Below are 21,729 nucleotides of genomic sequence, written 5' to 3'. Positions count from 1 at the left end.
TTTGGGGTGCTGGGCTTCAGCAGAAGCAGTCTAGTCAGTAGTTGTTACGAAGAAAAGATGCCCATGTCAGAGCACTTGCATGTGTGCCCATCAGAGATACCGACCAACAGCGGAGCCTTTCCTGGTTTGGTAATTACTATTATTTGGACTCCACACAGGGAACACAGTAATGTCTGGCTTCTAAAATGATCTGACATAGCTACTTACTTCTTTTACAAATGTTTTACAGTGATCTACTGTATATTTATACAGCCTGGGAATTTATCCATAATTTATCCATTATAAGACCTTTTAATAGTTCATTAATTGAAAGCTTTGGCAGACAAGAAAGGAAAAAAATAAGCTTTACTTTTTCTGTCTTCTTTTTTTTTTTTTTTTTGTTAAGGATATGTCAAACTCCTCTCTTCTGTTTGGACTGGTACTCATTGTAAGATGAGTTATAAAGATTATAATATTTTGAAAATAATTGTCATTGTTTTCTGCAGTGTTCCTTTTAACTGATGCACTGCATCTATTTTAAGGTTAATGTTGTAAGGATAACTAAAGTAAGAATTAATACAGTACTTCTTTAAGTCAATTTACTCTCCGAAGGAAAAACTTTTCTTTATAAATTAATGTAAATTTACCTTAGTTCCTTTTTATATGCTGTGTAGGTGTGTGTGCTTGTAGGAACTTCTACTACCTCTTCAAAAAGAGTGGGGAGTTATGTTTTGAAAATGAGTTGTTAATAAAAGAATCTTACACAGCCCTTCCCAACCAGAGGTAGGTGTCTCTGGTCTGGATTTGTGAGCTATCAAGAGACTATTGGATACGCAGGACTGCAGAGCAAAACTGTTGTCTCATAGGTGTTGTTTTATGAGTGTATTCTTATATGTTCCTTTCAGTTTAATAATAATTGTGAATACATTTCACTACTTAATATTGATTTGTTTTACTAATTCCTTGTAGGAATTTTGTTAGTGTTGTGGAAGTTACTATTGTGAATCTTACTTTTGCTTGATTCAGTGCTTGGTCTCTCAGTAGTGAGTATCATGTTTTAAGTGAATGGAAGTTGACATTAAATTCTTTAATCTCTTTCACATTTAATTCATTGAAGTGGTTTCGATCAGTGTTGCTTACGTTTGTTTTAAAAGCGCCCTTATGCAAGAGTTTCAAAGATTAAGACTATTTTTAGTGAAAAAGAGAGTTTTAGGATTATGGCTTGTATTAACTTTTTTTTTTCCTTAGCATTTCTTTGTGAGATTAGTGAGCTAAGGTTTAGATTGTATTTAATTGCAGTGGTAATACCAGCTATTTGCTCTTACATGTAAATTCACTGTTTGCATATATTTCTTAAAATATAGTTCTATACTGTCTGTTTGTATAATACGGGCAAATTTTGTAAACCTACGTTAGAAGTTTCTTGTTGAGTTCTTAATAAGCCTAAATCAGGATGGGTAAGGAATTCAGAACCTTATGATTGAGCAAAATATTCTTTTATGGGTTTTTTTAATGGTTGGCCTGTGTTTTATTGGAACAGCCAAATACAAAAATACGTGTTATTTTGGCTTGGCAGAAATAATACAAAGAGCTGTCAAAGGCAAAGAGCATGCAGAAGCTGTAATTTCCTTTTTACCACTGAAGAATAGATTTGGCTGGATTGTGCCTTCAATGCTAATCTATCTCTGTGTGGCCAAACAGATTTTTGGAACATTTTTGTAGCATATTTAGTTTTTTGTTCACTTCGGGCCAAATGTTATAATGTCGTATATGTTTTTGGCATGTACAGGGTGGTGATGTGAAAAAAGTTAGAGAAATATTTGAAGTTAAGAACTCTGATCTAGATTGTTTAAATTGAGATTGCCACTTGGTGTAATTACATCATGGCTAGCAATACTTGTATATTCAACTGGATTTTTTTTTTACCTTTACAACTTGCTTTAATATTAAGAATCTTAGTTAAAATTCTTCAACGGTTCCAAAAGAATATGTTGCACAATTTTATCACAGTTTTATACCTTTTTAGTTAATTCAGTTGGGTATTTAAATAAGTTTAATTTCAGTCTTCTACTGGTAAGCATGGGATTTTTTTTACACTATTTTAACAGAAAGCACATTGCCTCTTCTGATTTGAATAGGACAACATTCCTTAAGTCTTCTCTCTTAGCTAATTAGTGTGTGTTTCTTGAAGCATTAATTTGATACATTTACCATAATATTCATTCCTTATTTGCCTGAATATGTTTGTATCAACGTCTTTAATATTTCAGAATGATGGGACAGACGTGCCTTACGTGCTTCTTTCAGTGGCTTCTAGTTTTGAACAAAACAGTTAAATGCCTCTTTCTACTCTGTTTTCCCACTGTCCAGATGACAGCATCTCGGCTGCAAGCACGTCTGATGTCCAGGACCGTCTTTCAGCCCTGGAGTTAAGAGTACAGCAACAAGAAGATGAAATCACTGTGCTCAAAGCAGCGTTGGCTGATGTGCTGAGGCGTCTTGCTATCTCTGAAGACCATGTAGCTTCTGCAAGAAAAGCGGCACCAAGTAAAGGTAAGCCCATATTTGATAAATTCCTTCTAGAGTCAGAATGTTATCATTTAGAGTGTTCTTCAATGATCACCTTTTCTTTTTCTGTCTCATTTGGAAACGTAAGTATAGGTTGAGCTGGAGGGGTTATGTTCCTTCAGAGTGGCTTTATGGCTAGTACTCATACTAATTTTGCTGTTTGCTAACATTTTTTATATACTTACCTTACTCCTGTTAAAAGGTTCCTGGTTTAATTTAAAAGGTGAAAAGCTTTATAGCTGTTGTCTTTAACCTGCCATTGGGGCTCTGAGGCTTATGAGGAGTTCTGAGTCTCAGCTGTGACTGTACCTTGAAGTTACTCAACTGAAGGCGCACATTAGAGGCTTCATATCCCCTTGTTCTTAAATTAAAAACAAAACAAAAAAAAAACAGAACACATTGCCACCAAATAGGAAGCTTTTGGAATATAGTTAATTTTTGTTCATCTGCAGAGATAACTCACCACCAGTAGGTTTCTTGTAAGAAGTGGCCATGTAGCCACTTAGAAATAGATAACTCTTTTGGTTAGTGACTAGTACTTTTTACATTGCAACTTTGAAATATATAGCATTGTTTAAAAGTAAAGAAATGAGATGTTGTTTGCACTGATTTTTAGATACTTTTTTTTACGTGGATATCCCCTTTGCTCTTTTGGAGAACTGTGAATCAACTTACTTGAATTTATTCCAACTTAGAATTGTGTATTCAGAGAGAACTACAGCTGTGTATGTTTGTGATCTGTGTTAGGCTTCTGATTAAATAAAAGGTTAGGTCATATTTCAGATAATTTACAGTTCTAATCCACCATAAATTCATGTATCCCCATCAAACCATGCAGCAGAGAGTTTTCTGGGCTCAATCCCTGTGTTTCAGCTGTGAGGTACACTCTTTACACCGATGTGGGTAAAAACACTGAACTGACAGATTGTAGCCTGTGTTCATTTGGATGACTGCATTATACAGACTGAAAATGAAAAAGCTGAAAATGCTGAAAGTTTGAATTATTTTAGATGTGGCAGAGAGATCAAATTCCTTAATTAAGTGTTTCGTCAGTCTCTCTGCCAGATGGAAGGAAGTGATGATGCTTAATTGGCTTGGCCTCTGAATCCTGTCATTCTCTCTTGCTTGCTGAATGGTTGACTGTCATCCCTCCTTATAAATGCTGCTTTTTTATGCATCTCCAGTCTCATCAAGACAGACTTCCTTCTCTACCTCTATGTAAATAGAACTCTACCATGTATTTCGACTAAATCACTCTTTGCTGTCAGCTGTCCATTGCAACAAAAAAACCCCAGCCAAGTGGAAAACTGCGGGCAAACTGTGTAGAACCTTATTCTTCCCCTTTAAATGCAGAGGAGTGGGGATGTGCACAGACCTGGCTAAAGATCTTTGGCTTGGAGCTCTCTAATGTCCAGCAAACTTCGCGTGCAGGCAGGAGTTTGCTGGGCATTAGGAGAACACTGGCTGTGTTTTGCAGAATGCCTTGGGACCATCTCCTTACTGGCACTCTCAGGGTCTTGGGGCCATACTGAGTTCTTCAGTTAAATTTGTTCAATGAAAAATAAGTTAGTTATTACTTGGGGAGGCAGAGGGTGGAATATTTAAATACCTTCAAGTTTCTGCTGTCACATCTGTACCGGTCAATGATGACAGCATTGAAAAGAAAGAAGTGGAGACGGGGGCAAAAATGTATGCATATGAGCTAATACATGGAACTTTAATGAGTTATGACTAATTGTCACCGTATTTAATTTGTGGTGGATATGTCCCCATTGTGTTCAGTTATTTAATGCCACCAGGCAACACATTAACGTTACTGTTTATCATGGAAACAGCTGCATATGGATGGTATAAAGATGTAACAAAATAAAATGTTCCCATACAGTCACTGGGATTTTGTACAAGTCTAATTTTAGACTTGAAGAATGAACTTGAGATTAATATTGTTTTAAACTTAAACACTTATATTTTAATAAATATTTCAAAGCAAGCTGATACATAGTAGAAGCTTAGGTGCTACTTTTGATTTCTCTATTTTATAGATGAAGAGCTCTTAAAGTGTTTTAACAAGAAGAAATGTACTATTTTTGTGAAGGAGTAGGCTTAGCAGAAGATCTGAATTGTCATACAAAAATAATACTCAAGTCATGTTAGTTTTTTTTAAGTATTTTGAGGGTACATAACAGGCTCTTACTAGACAAATTGTTGTTGATGTGAAGGTAACTGTATTCATCCAAAACTCTTCTTGGTGGCTGTGATCCTGTCAAGAATCTGCATTTCTGTATTCTAACAATTGCATTCTCATGGTAAATATTATAGGTAGATTTTCTTTGGAAAAAAAAAAGCTAAGTCTTTGATTCACAGAAGCGTTTGTTTCTACAGCAGCTCTTAAATACATGCTGATGTAAATAATGAGTAAGGAGAATAGCTGTGTATCTCCTAATACTTTATCTCCTAATACATGGAGAGACTGCTATGATAGTACTTCTCCCTCTCTGCACACAGTTAAAGTAACTACATAAAAGAAACATTTCCAGCAAGTACAGTTTTGAGGATTAGAAATGTGAAAGGGCTTGATTAGGGAACAGGTCTCAGCAGCTACAGGCTTTGGGGATTTTGTAGTGTGCATTTCTGTTTTGCTCTGGTTTGGTTTTGGGGGGGAGGAGGGGTTGTTTTGTTTTTCCCTTTCTATCTCTCTCTTTTTTAATAGGTGGCTTGGTAAGAAGAATTTCTTTGGTGGGAAGTTCTTTACTTTTGGCAGCTCTGTGCTCTTGTTGCCACATGTCTCTGCTGTTGATTCATGACTGATGCTGTTGACATTCACAAAAAGTTCCAAAACCAAAGATTACCTGGACACTGGAGAAAAGGAAACTGTAAAGCAATCTGGTACTTGTGGTTGCCAGCAAGATAGATTGGCTCACAGCTAGTGCCTGGTAAACCTATTAAAATCTTCCAGGGTATCAAAATGTGTGTAACAGGAGTACTCATCATTCAGGCTTTGGGTGTGGAGACCAGTTGGTGGCACAGCATGGCACCAGTAAAATTTCTCAGACTAATCATATCGCTGGGGTATGAGTTCTTGCCTGAAAAAGTGACCATCTACCAGAACGTATGTCTGCTGTCTGCGTGTAGAGAAACAAAGAGTTCATGTCCTTTTTCTGGGCTCAGAAGCAGTAATGAGGAGGCTTGTCACGGGTTAAAGTTTGGAAGATGCATTTCTTATTGCTTGGAAAAGAATTGATATCAACTCATATGCAAATTCAGCTCACAAAGATAAGTTGAAGCAGTGGATGACTGTTTGCAAAGAGGGTCTCCCATGACAATGCAGGCTGGTGGCAGACTTAGAGTCTTTTATTTTACTTAAGGCCGTGGTCTTGGGGACCCACAAAAGCAGCTATGTACTGGAAAAGCAGATTTTTTGTTTACTTTTACGTTTTTCCTTTGTGCAGTGGGTTTTTGTAATTTTCCTTCCCTCCTTCTTCTTTTCTCTCATGTGAAATAGTGTACCTCTTCAATAGGAACCGTCTTTAGTGTCTTACATCAAATTCCATCTCATTGCACTAATGTAAGCAAAGCACTTCAGAGGTAATTTTTACCTCAGCAATGGTTTTATTTCAATAGCATTAAGTCATTTTATTTTATATTAACAAAAATTGACTTTAGGTGTTCAGCAAGCTTAATTAATGAAAGCATAAGATAGATTTAGTCTTAACACATTTTAGTGTGCAGAATTGTTCTAATAACTGGGTACTTGTTTACATTGTCTAATTGGTGAATGTTAAAGGAGCAGAAAAGAGAAGTGTAAATAGGAAAATACTTATGGTAGAGGTAGGATATGGACTCACTCTTATGCGTGATACTAAAAGTATCCTGGCAAGCTCTAGGTGTGTCATTTTACTCATAGGAATAATCAAATTGAAGTCTGCAGACTCTATGCTCACGTAACAAATAATGATACTCTTGAGGTTGTAATGTATTTTCCAGGTATTGGTTTTAGTGCCATCTGTTCTTTCTGCGTTAAAATTTTTTTCTGCATTTCTTCGTCATTTTTTCTATCTTCTTTAATATTTTATTTTTCTTCTATTATGCTTACTATTCTTGATGTTCTTAATATATTTTCCTTTATTCAAAGAATTTGGATCTAGAGGCTGTCAGTGAACTAAGGGTCAGTAACCAAATAAACCAAGTTTAAGGAAAGAGAAGTGAAGAAGAGGAAAGTTCAATTGTGTGGGTTTAACTTCTGTAACCTAATAGTCTTGTCTGTGGGAGAAGATATTCAGAGAATTGTAGAGGAGTGTTTTCCAGTTGTGGTGATAAGTGTCCTTTCTCCATGTGCTTCTTAGTTTTGGATATGTTTTGTGCATTCATTTGCCTTTTTTTTTTTTTTTTTTTTTTGAGCGGTGTGGGCAAATTCGCCTGAGCGGTACTCTGCTCTGCTCCGTGATGCTTCTCAGACTACGAACTGCAGTGTTGGAAGAGTTAAGTGGTGCTGCTAACTTTTTCAAATGAAACCTGCTTTCTGTTTATAACACTTGAGTAGCTCTTTCATCACTGTTTGCCGGAGTATATCAAGTTGTTTCAAATTACCATAGTTAAAATTTTATTTCCTCTGCTTGGATATAGCTCACTTGGCAAACTGGTTGAGGAAGTACATGGGGCCTCTGGGAGTCTATAGCAAAATAATAAGATGGGAGGGAGGGAGGAGAAGAAGAATCTGTAATTTGAATAAGCAATTGGCTGTCCCATGCCAAAGGATCCTTCATTTTCCCTGGGTAGTGGGTTTTAAAATGCCTGCCTGAAGAGTGAAGCCTCAGAGCTTGGGGCATGGCTCCTCTAGACACCTCAAAAACTAGTTTTACATCTCCAGGACAATCAGTTAAGGTTAGAAATGTGTGCGTTGACAGGTTAAGTCACTAGCTATAAAAATTTTGTAGGATATCTCTAAATAAATACTTAATTATTCTTAACATTATAGTTAATTTATCTACCTATTGGGAGAGATTCACTTGCATCTCAGGATGTTTATGCATTAGCTATGCATTCTCAAACTATTGTATGTTAACATGTCCCAGCTGAGATAGGTGTTTTCCTTTTAATAGGAAATGATGAATAACGTATGCTTGATAGCCAGTTGTCAGTTTAGATTTGTGAAATTGAGCTTCACTTGAAAAAGAAGTATTAGATGCATCTGATATTTTTGCAGCTAGATCTAATTATTGTAAGAATAACAACGTTTGACAAAACTTAATTTTGTCTTAAAATTGAATTTTTAAAGAAAATGAAGTGGAACCCATAGGTAGTGAACTGAATTATTTTTTCTTGATTTATATCAGTCATTACTTGAGAACTAGTATTTTGCCCTAACTTGTAACCTTTGCTCCTGTGATGGAAGAAGAGAACATTTTTCTCCTGAAGAAGTCTCAGTCAGAATTTGTCTCTTACATAGTAAGTGAAGTAGATGAATAAAAGAAAGGTCTGAAGAAAATATTTCTCTATCCTTCAGAATACAGTAATCTTTCTGAAAGAGTCTTAGTGCTCCCAAGTTATTTCTTTGTTGGCATCTTCTGTGAGCTGAGGGATTTGACATCCTTTGAAACTTTGGAAGCAAAGTAGTGACTACAGTCAGTTGCTTTGGTACAACTTATTATAAATCTTGAAGTAAGCTTAGGTTTTGCCATAATTTCTAGTTCATTTTGAATGTCTATTTTAGGAAGGAAGTGCAGATAAAATCTTATGTTCTGCTACACTTAGAACTATTTCAGTCACCTGTGTGGGTTCTCTGGTGACGAATAATATGGTTGAGCACACACTCCATGATTCTTTAGTAAGAATACTAAGCTGAGTTTTTGTCCTTCAAGCCATCAGTTTTATTTGCACAAACCTCCTAGGTATTTAATATACTTGAACTATAGAAATCTTCGTCAAGTTTTGCTGAAAATGAAGTTTTCTAAGGTTGTTGAAGGACTTGGATATAGTATGCCTTATTAAAAAAAGAAAGCAAGATTAAGAAAATAGTGTGAATAATTTTTTTTTACAAATTAGAAATTTGTTGAGATTTTTGTTTTACATCCACTTTAATGAAATGTCCAGAGACGTAAGTTCTTAATGCATTTGCAGCTACTTACTTAAAATTTTAATTACCTGAGGAAGAGAAACACAGTTAATAACACAATAAACTGTATTTTAACATGAAAAACTGTAACTTTTGGGGGTTGGGAAAAAAAGAAGTGAATTACTAACTGATCCTTAGCTCCTAGTACCTTATTTATCTTTGGAAAAGTAAGCTGTCATGTTATCACAGGACACACATTTTCAAAACTTACCACAGTCTCTTACAGCTTTACTTCAGTTTTTTCCCCAGTTAGCTCATCAAGGCTGATAAAGAGTTGAAAATAGATTCTTGGTTTATTGTGGTGTGTTTTTTCTTTTCCTACTTATCTTTCATTCACACACTTGTGTACTTGACAGATGTTAATGAAATGCTTCTTTTGAACTCAACAGAGACTATTCTATGAGAATTATCCATATCCATTATCCATAAACGACATTTTTTACCACTTTGATCTCTGACAATTTGGCTTTAGTCCTGGTCACCATACACTGGCTTTCATTTTATGTTCAGTTTATGTCTGGCTTTTGTTCCAAGCTAACAGATAAAGCTGAGTGCTGTTCAGTCTGAAACATTTCAGACTGTTTATGCTAGCAGGTTGACATGGGACATGATATTGGCAGAGATGTGCAATCCGAGCACTGGGAAACTCAATTGTTTTAGTCTATTGATCTGGAATTCGTGATCTCCTGTGCCTCCTCATTGTTTCCCAGGTCTCCGCAGCAAAGTCGGTTGACTGCCATGCAGGGCTGTTTGCAGGGAAGAAAGCTGCAGCGTAGCTCATTTTCTGACATCTTTTGACTTGCAGAGATGCCCTGGTTAAAAGTCAAGAAGAGAGCTACGGAGTTCGATCTGGTGGGTCAGCTTCCCTGCTGGGCTTGTGACCTGGCTGGGAAGATCCCACTTGTGTGTGTGTGTGACCCCGTGGGCAGCCAGGATTGCTGCTGCGCTCCTTCAGCTGCACACAAGGCTTAAATTTGCCATGCCTTCTCTCCCTTAAAATTTAAATGCATGCAGTTGCAGGTGATTACTTGATTTCTGCCCCCCCCCAATATAGATAGCCTAAAGGTCACTTTGAAACACCTAGTTAAAATGGAATATAGAGAGAGAGTCTGGAAGGAGTTTTTCTTCTAAGGGATGTTGCTTTGGGATTTTTTGGTTGGTTGTTTTTTTCATTGTTTTTGTTGTTATTTGCATTTTATTGCACAGTGAGTGCAGCACACTCAACTAGGACTGACCAAGAATTCGTTTCGAGTGTGTAAAAGTCTGATATATTTTTGACACTTGAAAGAAAAAAATCTGTCAATGCAGTTTTTCCTAGGGATTAATTCTGCTCTGTGTCCAAATGTTTCAGTTACTTTTTCAAGAAATGAATGATTCAAGAGATCTGGGTTATATGTAAGTCATTTAAAAAAAAAAAAAGGGGTTACTTTATTTAAAAAAACTTCATCTGAAAAGTAATTTTGCAAGCCGCTTGTTGAAATTAGGAAGTATTCTGCAGATCTATCAGCAACATCATCTTTACTGAAAAACAAGCCAAAAACTGCTCTATGGATTCTTTTTTAATTATTGCATCTATCATTGCATGAAGCAGTGTATAGTCCTATCATGAGTATACGTTGACATACAGTTTTATTCGTCATCAATTCTGTCCTTGGACGTAAGCAGGACCTGACACTTCTTGTACCTAGCCAGGGGCACTTGGGATGTTGTCAATGAATAAAATACCAATGTGTTCCTTGCTTGGGAAAAACAAGCACTTTATTCCCATCTTGGTAAGTTCCTGTACCCTGGCTGTAGCACTGTTGTTCTTTATGCTTCCCACTGAGTGCTTCCCCCACCATACTGAGAATTATCGCTACTATGTCTCCTGATTCATGTTTCTGGAAAGCAGTGCTAGTGCTGGAGAGGCATTGATCTATTACGATGAGCAGATGGAGAAGTTAAGGTCATACGCAGTTCAAGAGTGAATCATAGGCCTTGATATTATGCATCTCCACAAAGAAGATGATTTACTTTGTCACTGGAAATAAAAGAAGCTAATTTATAGGCTTCTAACACTAAAAGTGCTTTTTAAGCTCGTGAACTTTTTTTCTTGCTTCTAAGTTACATAGGGGGGTAAATGTCTCTTGAGCTTTAGAGGTTCTGTACAGTATATTAACTTTTAGAATAGAATCTGTTTTCCAAACATGTATGTTGCAAATAAAACGGTCTCTAAGAAGTACCGCTCAGAAGGAATCGTGCTAAGTTGATTTGTGCAGAATTTAGGAAGAACAATGATCTTTGCAGTGTTTCTGTATTTAAGCGTGTCTTTACTTTCTTCAAATTTCTTTTCTTCTCATTTCTGCCTGGGGTATCCTGCGTGCTCTTTTTGACTTTCCTGATCGGAATTTCAGATGTGGTCACATGCTGTTTGGTGAGTTCGAAGCAGTATATGGTTCGCAGGGGTCAGCCGATTTCTACCTTCATCCAAATCGTTCTGAAATCTAATATTCCCTCGATGAGTATCTCTCGTATGTAAAGTGCGTGTTTAAAATAAGAATTAAGTTGCTTCTCAGCCTGCGTGATAGAGCTTCAATGTGACAAACAGACCAGGTGCTGGTATTGTTCAAGCGATGCATCTGTGCGAGTTTGCCCTCAGTGCGCAGAGCAGTCGATTCTCCCCAACTGCTTTTTTACTCCGTGCTTTTATCTGCAATGTGTGGCCTCATGCCTTATCTATCTCACACTATTCCAAGCCTGCCGTGAACACAGACCTGTTATTTTCCTGTCAATCACATCCTTCGTGCTTGTTGCCGAATTCAGAGTGACTGGACATCACGACCGTGTGAGATGCAGTAACAACTTGCTGTTTGTGAAGTGGGGATGTGGCACAGAGATGGGGTCAAAAGTGACCACTGGTTTTTGGATGCCTAATGTGATATTAGCCCAGCGACTTTTTTCAGGGCTTGTAACATTTCAGAAGGGAAAAGCACAAATTTAGCACTTGGACGGGAGGAGGAGGCAAAACTCTTCTGAATAAGATCTTGGAAATAAGACAGGCATGCAATAAAGGAGAGCCACACAGTTAGTGGGAAGGGGCGAGATGTCAGGTTCAAGTAAAATTCCTTGTATTTCACTGACGGTCTGTGGCAAAGGCAGGTCTGGGAGCCGATTGCCAGGCTAGTGTTCAGCTCTTTAAATAGAAGAGCCTTTGCTCCGTCCTGTCTTCCTTGCAATCCCCTCCCACATTCACTGCATAGTTTCAAACTTCTGCAATGAGTGAAGTGGGCATCTGACAGACAACAGTCTTCTTCACGTAGACAATCTTGATTAATCCCCAGAGGGAGGCTGTAATGTTCACTGGATGTGGCAGATGTTCTGCAGAGTGAACTGTATCAGAAACTTAATAACTATACCATAAATGCATATACCCAAAGGTCAGCACCTTTTTAAGATGGAGGGAGCAGCTCAAAATACGCTGCAAAACTTGGCTTTTGAGTCCTTAGTATCATAGCCCTTAAATAATTCTTTCTGTATAGATAGGACTTCTGTCTGCAACTTCCTTGAACTAGCAAAAAAAACCCAAACAAATTGAAAGCAGCAAACCTCATGTGATGTTATCTGTATGATTTTGAACCACAGAGTCAAAATAATCAGATCTGCTGTCCCACAGCTGCGGGAGCTAACCAGCTTCCCAGGGCTAGGCGTAATCTGGAATTCGCCCCGTGAATCACAACGGGAAAGAGATGGATTAAAGTATTTGCTGGCAGCATGGCTGAAGAGAAGCCAACCCCCATCAGAGCATATTCTTGCCTATCTTAGTGTCCCAGGTCTCCCACATCCAGCTGCCTAGGTTAAGGCTTTCATTGATGTATATCACTGGATATAGGCTAGATGATTGTCCTGAATGCTGGGGCTGCTGCAATGTGATAGCAGGACAGCATCTGAGAGCTTGTGGTTTTTCAAATGAATCTTTGGATATAGCTGTAAACCCTTGTGTTCTTCAGTATTACCTTTTTTTTTCCCCCCCTAGGTCAGCCAAGCCTCCGAGAAGCTATCTCGATGACCTGTATAACTAATGGGAGTACAGGAAGCAGGAAAACAAGCCACAGTTCATCTGTTTCTGTTGCCAGAAAAGAAACTCTTTCATCTGCTGCAAAAAGGTATCAACTTGTTCTTAAAATTGAAAGCATACATTTTTTTGAAAAAAAAAAACAACTAACAACCAAACCAAGCAAGAATTCGATTTTTGCCTCTGCATGACACTCAGAAATGCTTGCTGAAGCACAAATAAACTTTGGAGATGTACTGTGTTGTTGGGCTGCTTACAGCAGGGTTCTAAAAAGAATTCATAGATTAGGAGCGTTTCTCTAGTGTCCAAAATGCATTCTCATTAAAGGATGAAACAGACAAGTGTATTTCCAATACAAACGGAAAAAAATTCGTTCTGGTATTCATCTGCATCTTTATTTTTTTTCTAGGAAATTAAAGGACAAAACTGACTTCATTGTCTGGAGAGTAAATAGTAGGGCGTAGGAAAATAGCTATGAAACAATAGCATTTTTATGTAGAAATTTGTAACTCAAGATACAGCTACTTGGTCTTTATCAAGAGTATCTTTATCAGGTCTCAAATGTGTAGAAATAACACTGCATGAGTACTTGCAAGTTAAATGGCCTAAACACCAAACAATAGCTTTTTCTCCTCCATGTAATGGCTTCAGCTGCATACAGTAAAGAGTTCGTATAACCGTTTTTCTTCTGTGGGTCTATTAGATAGTGATTACGTCAGCTGCATACAGTAAAGAGTTCGTATAACCATTTTTCTTCTGTGGGTCTATTAGACAGTGATTACATAGCTTCTTAATCAGCAAGTTTTGCACCTATTCCTGTTGGTTGGGAAGAACAGGGTGCAAGATACAGGCACAGGACAGAGAATAATGTATAATGGTGGTAAATCATGTGAACAAATTCTTGGCCTCTGTAGAGTACTCTGGTAACTCCAGTGGCTGGTTTATCTTCTAGTGTGGATATAAATACTGTGCTATACAACAAGACAGGGAAATTATATACTTCAGGGAATAAAAATGCTGTATGCAAATATAAACTGGGTAAGAGCAAACCAGAAAACAGCTCTAGTGCTCTTCGGAATTTGGAAAGCAAGAGTAATGCCCTGCTCTTTGCTCTTCTCCATTGTGTAGCATTGCATTTCTTTTTTTTATTGAATCCTTATGTTTACTTTTCAACAATAAATCAGGAAAGTGTTCACTGTATGTCTCTATCTGCTAGTGTGACAGGCACAGGGACTCCTGCAGGAAGGTATTTCTTAGCACTTTTCCATTAATCTTACTCCTGAGGCTCTTGGCACTTTGATGAGAGCCAGTCCAGTTCCCGTGGTGTTCAGCTCGCGTTTGTGCTGAATCACCTTCTTGATTCATTGGCTGCTCAACACACACTTGACTTCAGAAGAAGAGCAGAGTGGAGTGGCCGGCATCCCTTTCATCTGAGTTAAGGTCTTTAAAAGGAGACCTGGATAGGCCAAAAAAGGAATGCCTTAATATGCAGAGGGCAGCTCTCCCCAGGCACCCGAACAAGTGTCCAGGGGAGGTTTTGGTGCTTTGAATGTATCTGAAGATACGTAACTTCTTGCTTCAAGGCTTGCTTTAAAAAGGCTTAAGTCCCCTCTTCTGTTACCTTTTCAGCAGTTCTTTTCGCTTTCCTGCCTTTCTACACTCTTCCATGGAATTTGTTTGATATTTGGAAGAAAATAGACTTACCTTCTTGTAAAATTACTAATTCAAGAAAGGTGAAAGAAAATGTCAAATCTCAGGCCTCACAGCTTTATAACAGCAGCAAAGCTGTCCAGTACCAAATAGTGCTTCTAGTAGGAGACATAAATGAATGTCAGTAGTACTCCCATTTCCTTAAAGTTAGGGTAAACTTATCTGTTCCTAACATTCCTGTCACAGTTGAAAAGGAGAGAGACCAAAGGAGAGTATCAGCTGGTAATGGGATGCCTCACCCCAACTTGTCCAGGCTTTTCTTCAGGCTGGAGATTGAACTGGTGCAGCAGGTGGACTTAGTCATCTGTCGATGTAGAATTACACTTGAGTTACCAAACAGCCCCCGTAACCTCGCTGTAGGTTTTCATTTTCTAAATATGCATAGCCAAACACCTGGTCACATACAACAGAAGGCCTACTTGTGTCCAGATTTGCTTAAGTTAAGCATCTGTGTTTTATGAAGTCTTAATATTGTATGCTTCTGGGGCTCTGGCCCCTGTAAGCCATCTCTGAGAACTTCGTCTCTTTCATTTCCTGGACTGTTTAATCCTTGTTCTTCCAACTTGAACCCTGACATCATGAAGATGATGTGCAGCACATCTTATTTCAACAAAGATATGCTACAATACCAGCTGTAACTAAAATCGAAGCCCAAGAATGTACCAAGAATGAAGAGGTAGATGGTGTCCCAGTGACAGAGGTGAAGTCACATAAATATTGGGAAAATTTCAGCACTCTGGCCTGGAACTGACTTGTGGTGGAGATGTTGAAGCGATCTGGAACATGAAACATGCTGTATAGTTTGTATTAGCACTTAGAAGCAGGTTCTTACTTTGTACTGCAGAAGACTGTCACAAAGACCTGCTTGATCATTTTCCTTTTAGGACTAAACATTCTTCTGAAAACAGCTTCTGGTAAGAATAGTCTTCATGTTTCAGAGTGACCACTTTCTGTTGTAGCTGCCAAGGTGTTGTGGTCCAAAGGATGAAACATTGTGTTAAGTGAAATTAGAGAATCTGTAAAATTAGGACAGATAGTAATAGATCTTGACTACTCGCATGTAAACTGAAGAAATGCCTCATGAAGTTGGGATTTGGTAAGAATTTCTGAATGCATTAAATGACTGTTTCCCAGAGCAACTACTCTTTAGAAACCCACAGGAAAAAGTACTGTACTTATTTGGTTTCAGGTATTGCACAAGACCTAGTTCAAGAGGTATTAGTGGAGGAGCCACTCTGTAATAGCAATCATAATACTATTAAGCTGAAGACTTTAGCAAGAGAGAGCAAACCAAATAAATTCAGCACAAAGATATTCAATACCAAGACTGCCACATATCTACATAATTTAATTCCACATTAAACTGGCAGTCCGAAAAAGAAGCCCCCTCGCAACCAGATGGTAGATAAAAGCGCTGTGCTGGAACCCCAGACGTACCTTGTGCTGCAGCTCAGAGAAGCCAGCGGCTCTTGTAGCCCAACGGAGTAGTTAAGGAGTGAGCCTAATGGCAAAGGTGTGAAACCCATAACCCGCAGCTAACAAGCTCAGTGAAGCTGTTGAAGAGATTTTCACACTGAACCTGGCACTTCTAGGAGGTGGATGAGGTGAGCTAAACGAATTTGGGTTAGAATTCAGAAAATATAAGACCAAATTGCTAAGTTAGATGATACGCTGCTGTCAGGAGGCGGCTTTTGCCTGAATGCGCTGAAGGAATGCAGAGGTGAAGTAAGGGATTGCTGATGTGTTGTGATAAACAGGATATTACAAGAAAATGTGGAGGAATGAACTGCAGATAATGACCTCACTGATGAGCTCCTCATGTCATCATCAGAGACAGAACATGGTGCCATGGGAGCTGCTGTTCTGACCAAGTGGGACCGGTTTTTGTAGACTTGCAAGCTGGAGTTACAGAAGCCATTATATTTGTGTATTCTCTTTCTTCCTGCATCCATCATCTTTCTTGCTATTAGTAGACTGTATTTCAAAATCCCCAAGTAGAGGGAAAAAGAGAAATTTGGAACCATGTATTCGTGACAAAAAAAAAAAAAGTCTGTCCTAGTAGATGGACTTTGTGAGAAATCCTGCATTTATGGCAGAATGAATGCAGAAGTCTATGGGTGTGGAATAATAGAAAGACTCATTTTCTTCAGTGGCAAGAGATTGTGAGTATTTTGCTAAACTGCAAGTCTTGCCACAGACCACAGAAAAGAGACTGTGTAGTGTGCTTTTGCATCTAGCAATGCAAGCTGGCTCTTCTCATTAAAAATATAATAATAATCTTTATGCTTCTAGTTAATTAAGGACTTTTGGCTATAAATTATTAAACAAAACCCAGAGTTCTTCAAGCTCTTCTCATGTTCAGATATAAGCCCCCTAGAAATGTGAAAGCTCTTTCTGTTTTGTTTTCATCTATTTTTCTGTAAAGAAAATGTGACTTTGGATTATATTGACATTCTAATCTAGTCAGTATGGTTTACAGAAGAAGTACTGAGTAATCCTTATAAATGTGTTTGGGGTTTATATTTTTTATGTTTTGACCTACTCTTCAGTTCTTCTTTGGAAGGATTTAGAAAAGTGGAACTCATGTAAGTATTGAGGGCTTTGTCTCAGTGGTAGATGATACACTTTAGTTGAAATAACAAATGAAACAAGAAGAGAATCCTATGAATATAACATTAAAATGAGGGGGCCATTTTTATTCATTTATTTCAAATATTATCCTACTATTTTTTCATTATTTTGTGAAGAAAGATAAATCGAAACACAGCTACAATTATATGAGGATTTGGGGTGGGGGAATTGGTGTGAGGGAATAGAAATCTGGATTCTCCCCTTCAGAATGATACTGTTTCTTTTTCCACTTTTCAGGTTATTTTAAACCTAAGAGAAAAATATTTCCTTTTTTCTTTTCAGATGTCGTTTGTATCTTGCTTTGTTTGTTCACTAAATAATGTATCTTGAAAGATTTTTTTTTTTTTAAATCTTGAAAAAACAGAGACTGTGTATTACGGAATACTCTTTTCTTTCAGGTTCTGCTGTTTGTGTGATTCAATCTACTGCAAAGCATGCTATTTTATAAAAGAACCTTTTAATTAATCTTACTGCTTACTTAGTGGATCTTTGGTTAGGTTTTTAATGACGTGTTTAAAGCGGTTTCAGATGTTGACCTAGTAAGTACAGCGCTAGGAAAATAAAAATGCATTCTTAGCTGTCATTTACTGAAGGCATTAAAGAGCTGGGAAGACAATCTGATGTTAGTCAACTACGGATCAAAACAGTGATGTGTTTTCAGGCGTGATTTCCTTTGAACCCTGCTGCAGCCAGGGTGAACCTAGGGACCAGCAACAGCGTCTCACTCTTCTGGTGACAGCACAAAAGATAAGTGGTACCTTACACTTCCAGAAATACAGAGGGAGAGGTATCGTTTCGTGGTGGGCTTAAGCTAATCGCAGACGGTGCAAGTGACACTCCTGCTTTTGGCTTGCCCAGAGCCTTGGCTGGCAGCCCAGTAAGGTAGTCAGTGAGCTGAACCAAAGGATGATTTTTTATTTTTCTGAGGGATAGTAGACTTGTGGTGCATCAACTTGTGTCAGCTTTGAATGCTGAAGAAGCACCCGCGAGTGAAGGACATACTCAAATGAAAGTTAAAATCGGAGTACTTAGTACAGTGGCACAGTAAAAATAAGCAAATAATCATCCATGCCTTCCTCACATTTTTTATTTTTCAAGTTTGTGAATGAATCTTATTTTAGTAAAATGCTAACCTGAAGAGAGTGAGTGAATAATCAAAGTCGTCTTTTGGTGATTGTGTGTTCTAAATTGTTACATGCTTCTCCCATCTTTTCACAGAGGGTGTTTTCTCCCACCTTTTTAATTTATTTGCTTGTTCTCTTTTTTTTTTTTTCTCCCCTGTGTTATACTTTCTTTTACAGCGGTACAGAAAAAAAGAAGGAAAAACCTGCAGGACAGAAAGAAAAAAAAGAGGAATCTCATTCTAATGATCAAAGTCCACAAACTCAAGCATCACCTTCTCCCCAGCCCTCCTCACAGACTCTGCAAACACACAGGCAAACTCAAGAAAGCAAGAGTTCTGCTCCAGCTAAAAGGTTTTCACAGTGCCACAGTACAGAACTAGAAAATCATTGTAATGATACTGAGTTCATATTTTGACAACAAGTCATGTGAAATAATTCCAATCTCATGATCAAGTTAATAAATGCTTGGTAGTTTTTTGAGCAGATGCATTCAGCATGCATTGCAAGTGAGCAAATGCGTAAAAATGCAATTTTTCTTCGAGGAAAATTTTTAGATTACAAAAATTTTTTTGTTTCCTGTGATTAAAATTCTAATATGGTAGATGACCCTTAATCAGTCATTGTTCTAAGTCATTTAACTATGACTCTGACTTGATACTTCCCAAAATACACTTCACACGTTTTGTCTGGCATAGCTGAATTTTGGAGTGTATTTTTGCACATGGCCATTTACTACATCTCTTAACAGTATTTGTTAAGTACTAGTATCATTGCAACTCTTCAAGAGTTTTTCTTCTCAAATTATTCTATAAAAGAACTGCAGTTTGGATTTTTTTTGCAGACCTTGCCTTTTCAATTCCATTGTGGGATGATCTGCTTCACTTTTATTCTGATTCTTTGCGTCAGCGAAGTTCTGGTTTTACACTCAAATCATAGAACTGCTTGGCTTGTCTGAATATAGCAATTTATTTAGGATGGCCTCTAAGTTCCCACACATTTTAGTGGAAAGTAAGCACAAAAAAATGGTACTTCTTTTTTTTGTGTGTGTTGTTCTTTAAGGACTTTTTTAAGTCAAGGAAATGGATTTTAAGATTTGAGTGATTATTTCTGAGTTTCAAAACTATGCAGTTCACTTGCTGTGGGTTTTTTTCTTTTTTTTTGTTTTCTTTTAGTGTTTGGCATTTAGGAGACCGAAACAAGCTCTTAAATAAATGAAATTTCTTCCTCTGAAATTTACTCTAGTTCACAAGATTATGTTGTCTTGCATTGTTCAAATTCACAGCTCTTATAAACTTTCACTGGATTGATGCATGTTATAACACTCATAAAGGCTCTGTCTCCGTGTCTTGCACAAACTCTTGAGTTGTCTGAAATTGAACTTGCGGCCTGTTGTTCTGCTGCCTGGTGTCTCACTGCAAAGGTGTTTGTCTGAAGTCTCGCTTACTAATCTTTTGCAGCGTGGGGGGAAAAAAAAGAATGCATTTTTTAGTCTCTTAATGGTTTAACTTGATTTGATTAACTTGTTTGTCGCAGGACCTTTCAGCCTCTTGAGGTGCTGTGGAAGGAGCTTGCCGTTTCTAAGGGTGCAGATCAGGACTTATTCCTGCAAAAAGCATTTCTGACGGGATGAAGTATGATACAGTTAGCAGGACATACGCAGACTCTAAATCATCTGGTTGAAGAATAATTTGGTCTAGATCACTTCCGAACATATTTTCCATGGTGAAGATGTGTGTGAAATTAATGAACTAGTTGACTGCAAAGCTTGCAGGTTTCCGTTAGTGTAAATTGGCTACAGTAAGATTGCTGAAAAATTATATCAGAATTCATCGATTTAATCATCTCTAGTATTGGGCTAAACCTAGCTTGCCTGTTTCATGCAAGAAGGTTGCAGATTTTGTTTCAAAAAGATTAGAGCCATTGGAAAGGATTAGAGCCGTGGAAAGGACTGGATAAAACTGTCTTGCTCAGTTGTTTTCATTCATCCAGTTAGAACTTTTTGACTAATCTTTTTTTTTCTGTTTCATGCTTCAGCTTGAAGGACGACTTAGCTCTGCTTTTGTCTCCTGCTGCTTGATCTGTCCGCTGCATACCAGTTCCAGTTATTGTTCTTATTATCTTGTCATTTTAAAATATCTTTTTGTTTCTTCTAGCATAAAGAAATCCTTGACTGCTGAAAAACCTCACAGTGCTTGGGAGAGTTCAGATGACAGTCGAAACAAGCTGCTGAGAGTAGCATCAACATCTAAATTAATATCAAAAGTGGCAAAGAATGCAGACAAGTATGTATCTGTTTGGGACATAAAAACAAGTGAACTTTAGAATAAAAATATTATGAAATGGCATAATTTTAGTGAACTTACTTATATATATGCCAAGACCATTTGCATCTTTGTTTTTACCAAGAGTAATTACTTGCATAACCTGCCAATGTGGTGCTCCAGGTGCCTGTGGAATCTTACAATTATCATAAAATGTCAATGCAAGGGTTGAGTGAAAATGTATTTTATTGTTGCCTGTTTGGTGTTAGCAGAATTTTGGGGTTAGCAGAATTACACACTGTGAGTTAATATTTACGGCTTAATGCTACTGTTGTGAAGCTTCCAACCATTTTTTTCCTAATTAAAACTCATTTGAAAATGCAAGTGTATTTCTTTGAAGCTAATTTAGTGGATTTGACATAGTATGTGTAGTAACAGTAATAGTTTATATGTAATAGTAATAATATGTAATAGTAATAATTTACTATTAGTAGTAGTACTATTAGCAATAGTAATAATTTACTATTATAATTTCAGGTAAGTCTCTCAAATGAGCTGTGTAACAGATGTTAGTTGCAGGTCCTAGATAATTGGCAGGGATCTTCATTTCAGCTTCAACTTCAGTGGGTGATGTGCTGGCTACATCATTCCTCTCATGCTCTTCTTCAGCAACAGCTTTTCTCAGATTGTGGCATCCACTGGAGGCCTCACTGGGGTTGAATAGCACAGAGTTTTTAGTCTCCTCCTGTCAGCACAGGGGCAAGAATTTGCTTTTTGCTGTAGCTCCACATTGTTGATCCCTGTTGTGACCCAATTCTTGTCCTCGATACTCTTTGCCGATTGGGCTTCCCACTTCATATTCACACACTTGGTTTCTTTCTTTGACTTTGTTAAAATTTTGCCGAATTTGTTGAAATTGTTGTATTGACTTTTTGACTGACCCCCCTGCTCTTGCCAAGATCCCTGCAGCGTGCTGGCAGCTTCTCCCAGCTTGATGTCATCTGCAGATTTCATACATCTGCTCATTAATCTTCGTTCGAATAGCCATTAACTGGTCCAAGGCAGAACTACCTGAAAACCCCTCCCACTATGACAAATAAAACTCTTCAGACCTTTCAGAGTAATTTCCAGTCTTTTTATGACTGTGCCTGTAGTGCTCTCCTTAGCTTGCATATAAGACTGTCAAATATATACTTAGAGTCAAGAGCGGTGCAAGTGCATTCCTTCTTCCTCAGGAATGGGAAGAAGAAAAACATCTTAAATTAATCTTGGGTGTGGGTATGGGCACGTTTA

At 37.7% G+C, this 21,729-nt stretch overlaps 1 protein-coding gene across 1 annotated transcript in view; it reads left to right on the top strand.

Annotated features, from left to right (window-relative positions):
• EML4 (echinoderm microtubule associated protein like 4) overlaps positions 1-21,729 on the top strand; it is a gene marked incomplete at its 5' end in the record, with an annotated part of 89,498 nt that overhangs the window by 17,112 nt on the left and 50,657 nt on the right. Inside the window, 4 exons of the mRNA XM_009871190.1 lie at positions 2,350-2,532; positions 12,672-12,801; positions 18,353-18,526; positions 20,329-20,457. Of these exons, the coding sequence (XP_009869492.1) occupies positions 2,350-2,532; positions 12,672-12,801; positions 18,353-18,526; positions 20,329-20,457 (616 nt within the window). The remainder of the gene's footprint in view (positions 1-2,349; positions 2,533-12,671; positions 12,802-18,352; positions 18,527-20,328; positions 20,458-21,729) is intronic.

The sequence above is a fragment of the Apaloderma vittatum genome, unplaced genomic scaffold (genome assembly GCF_000703405.1).
Source record: "Apaloderma vittatum isolate BGI_N311 unplaced genomic scaffold, ASM70340v1 scaffold436, whole genome shotgun sequence".
NCBI lineage: Eukaryota > Metazoa > Chordata > Aves > Trogoniformes > Trogonidae > Apaloderma > Apaloderma vittatum.
This window is presented reverse-complemented; position numbering and strand designations above follow the sequence as displayed.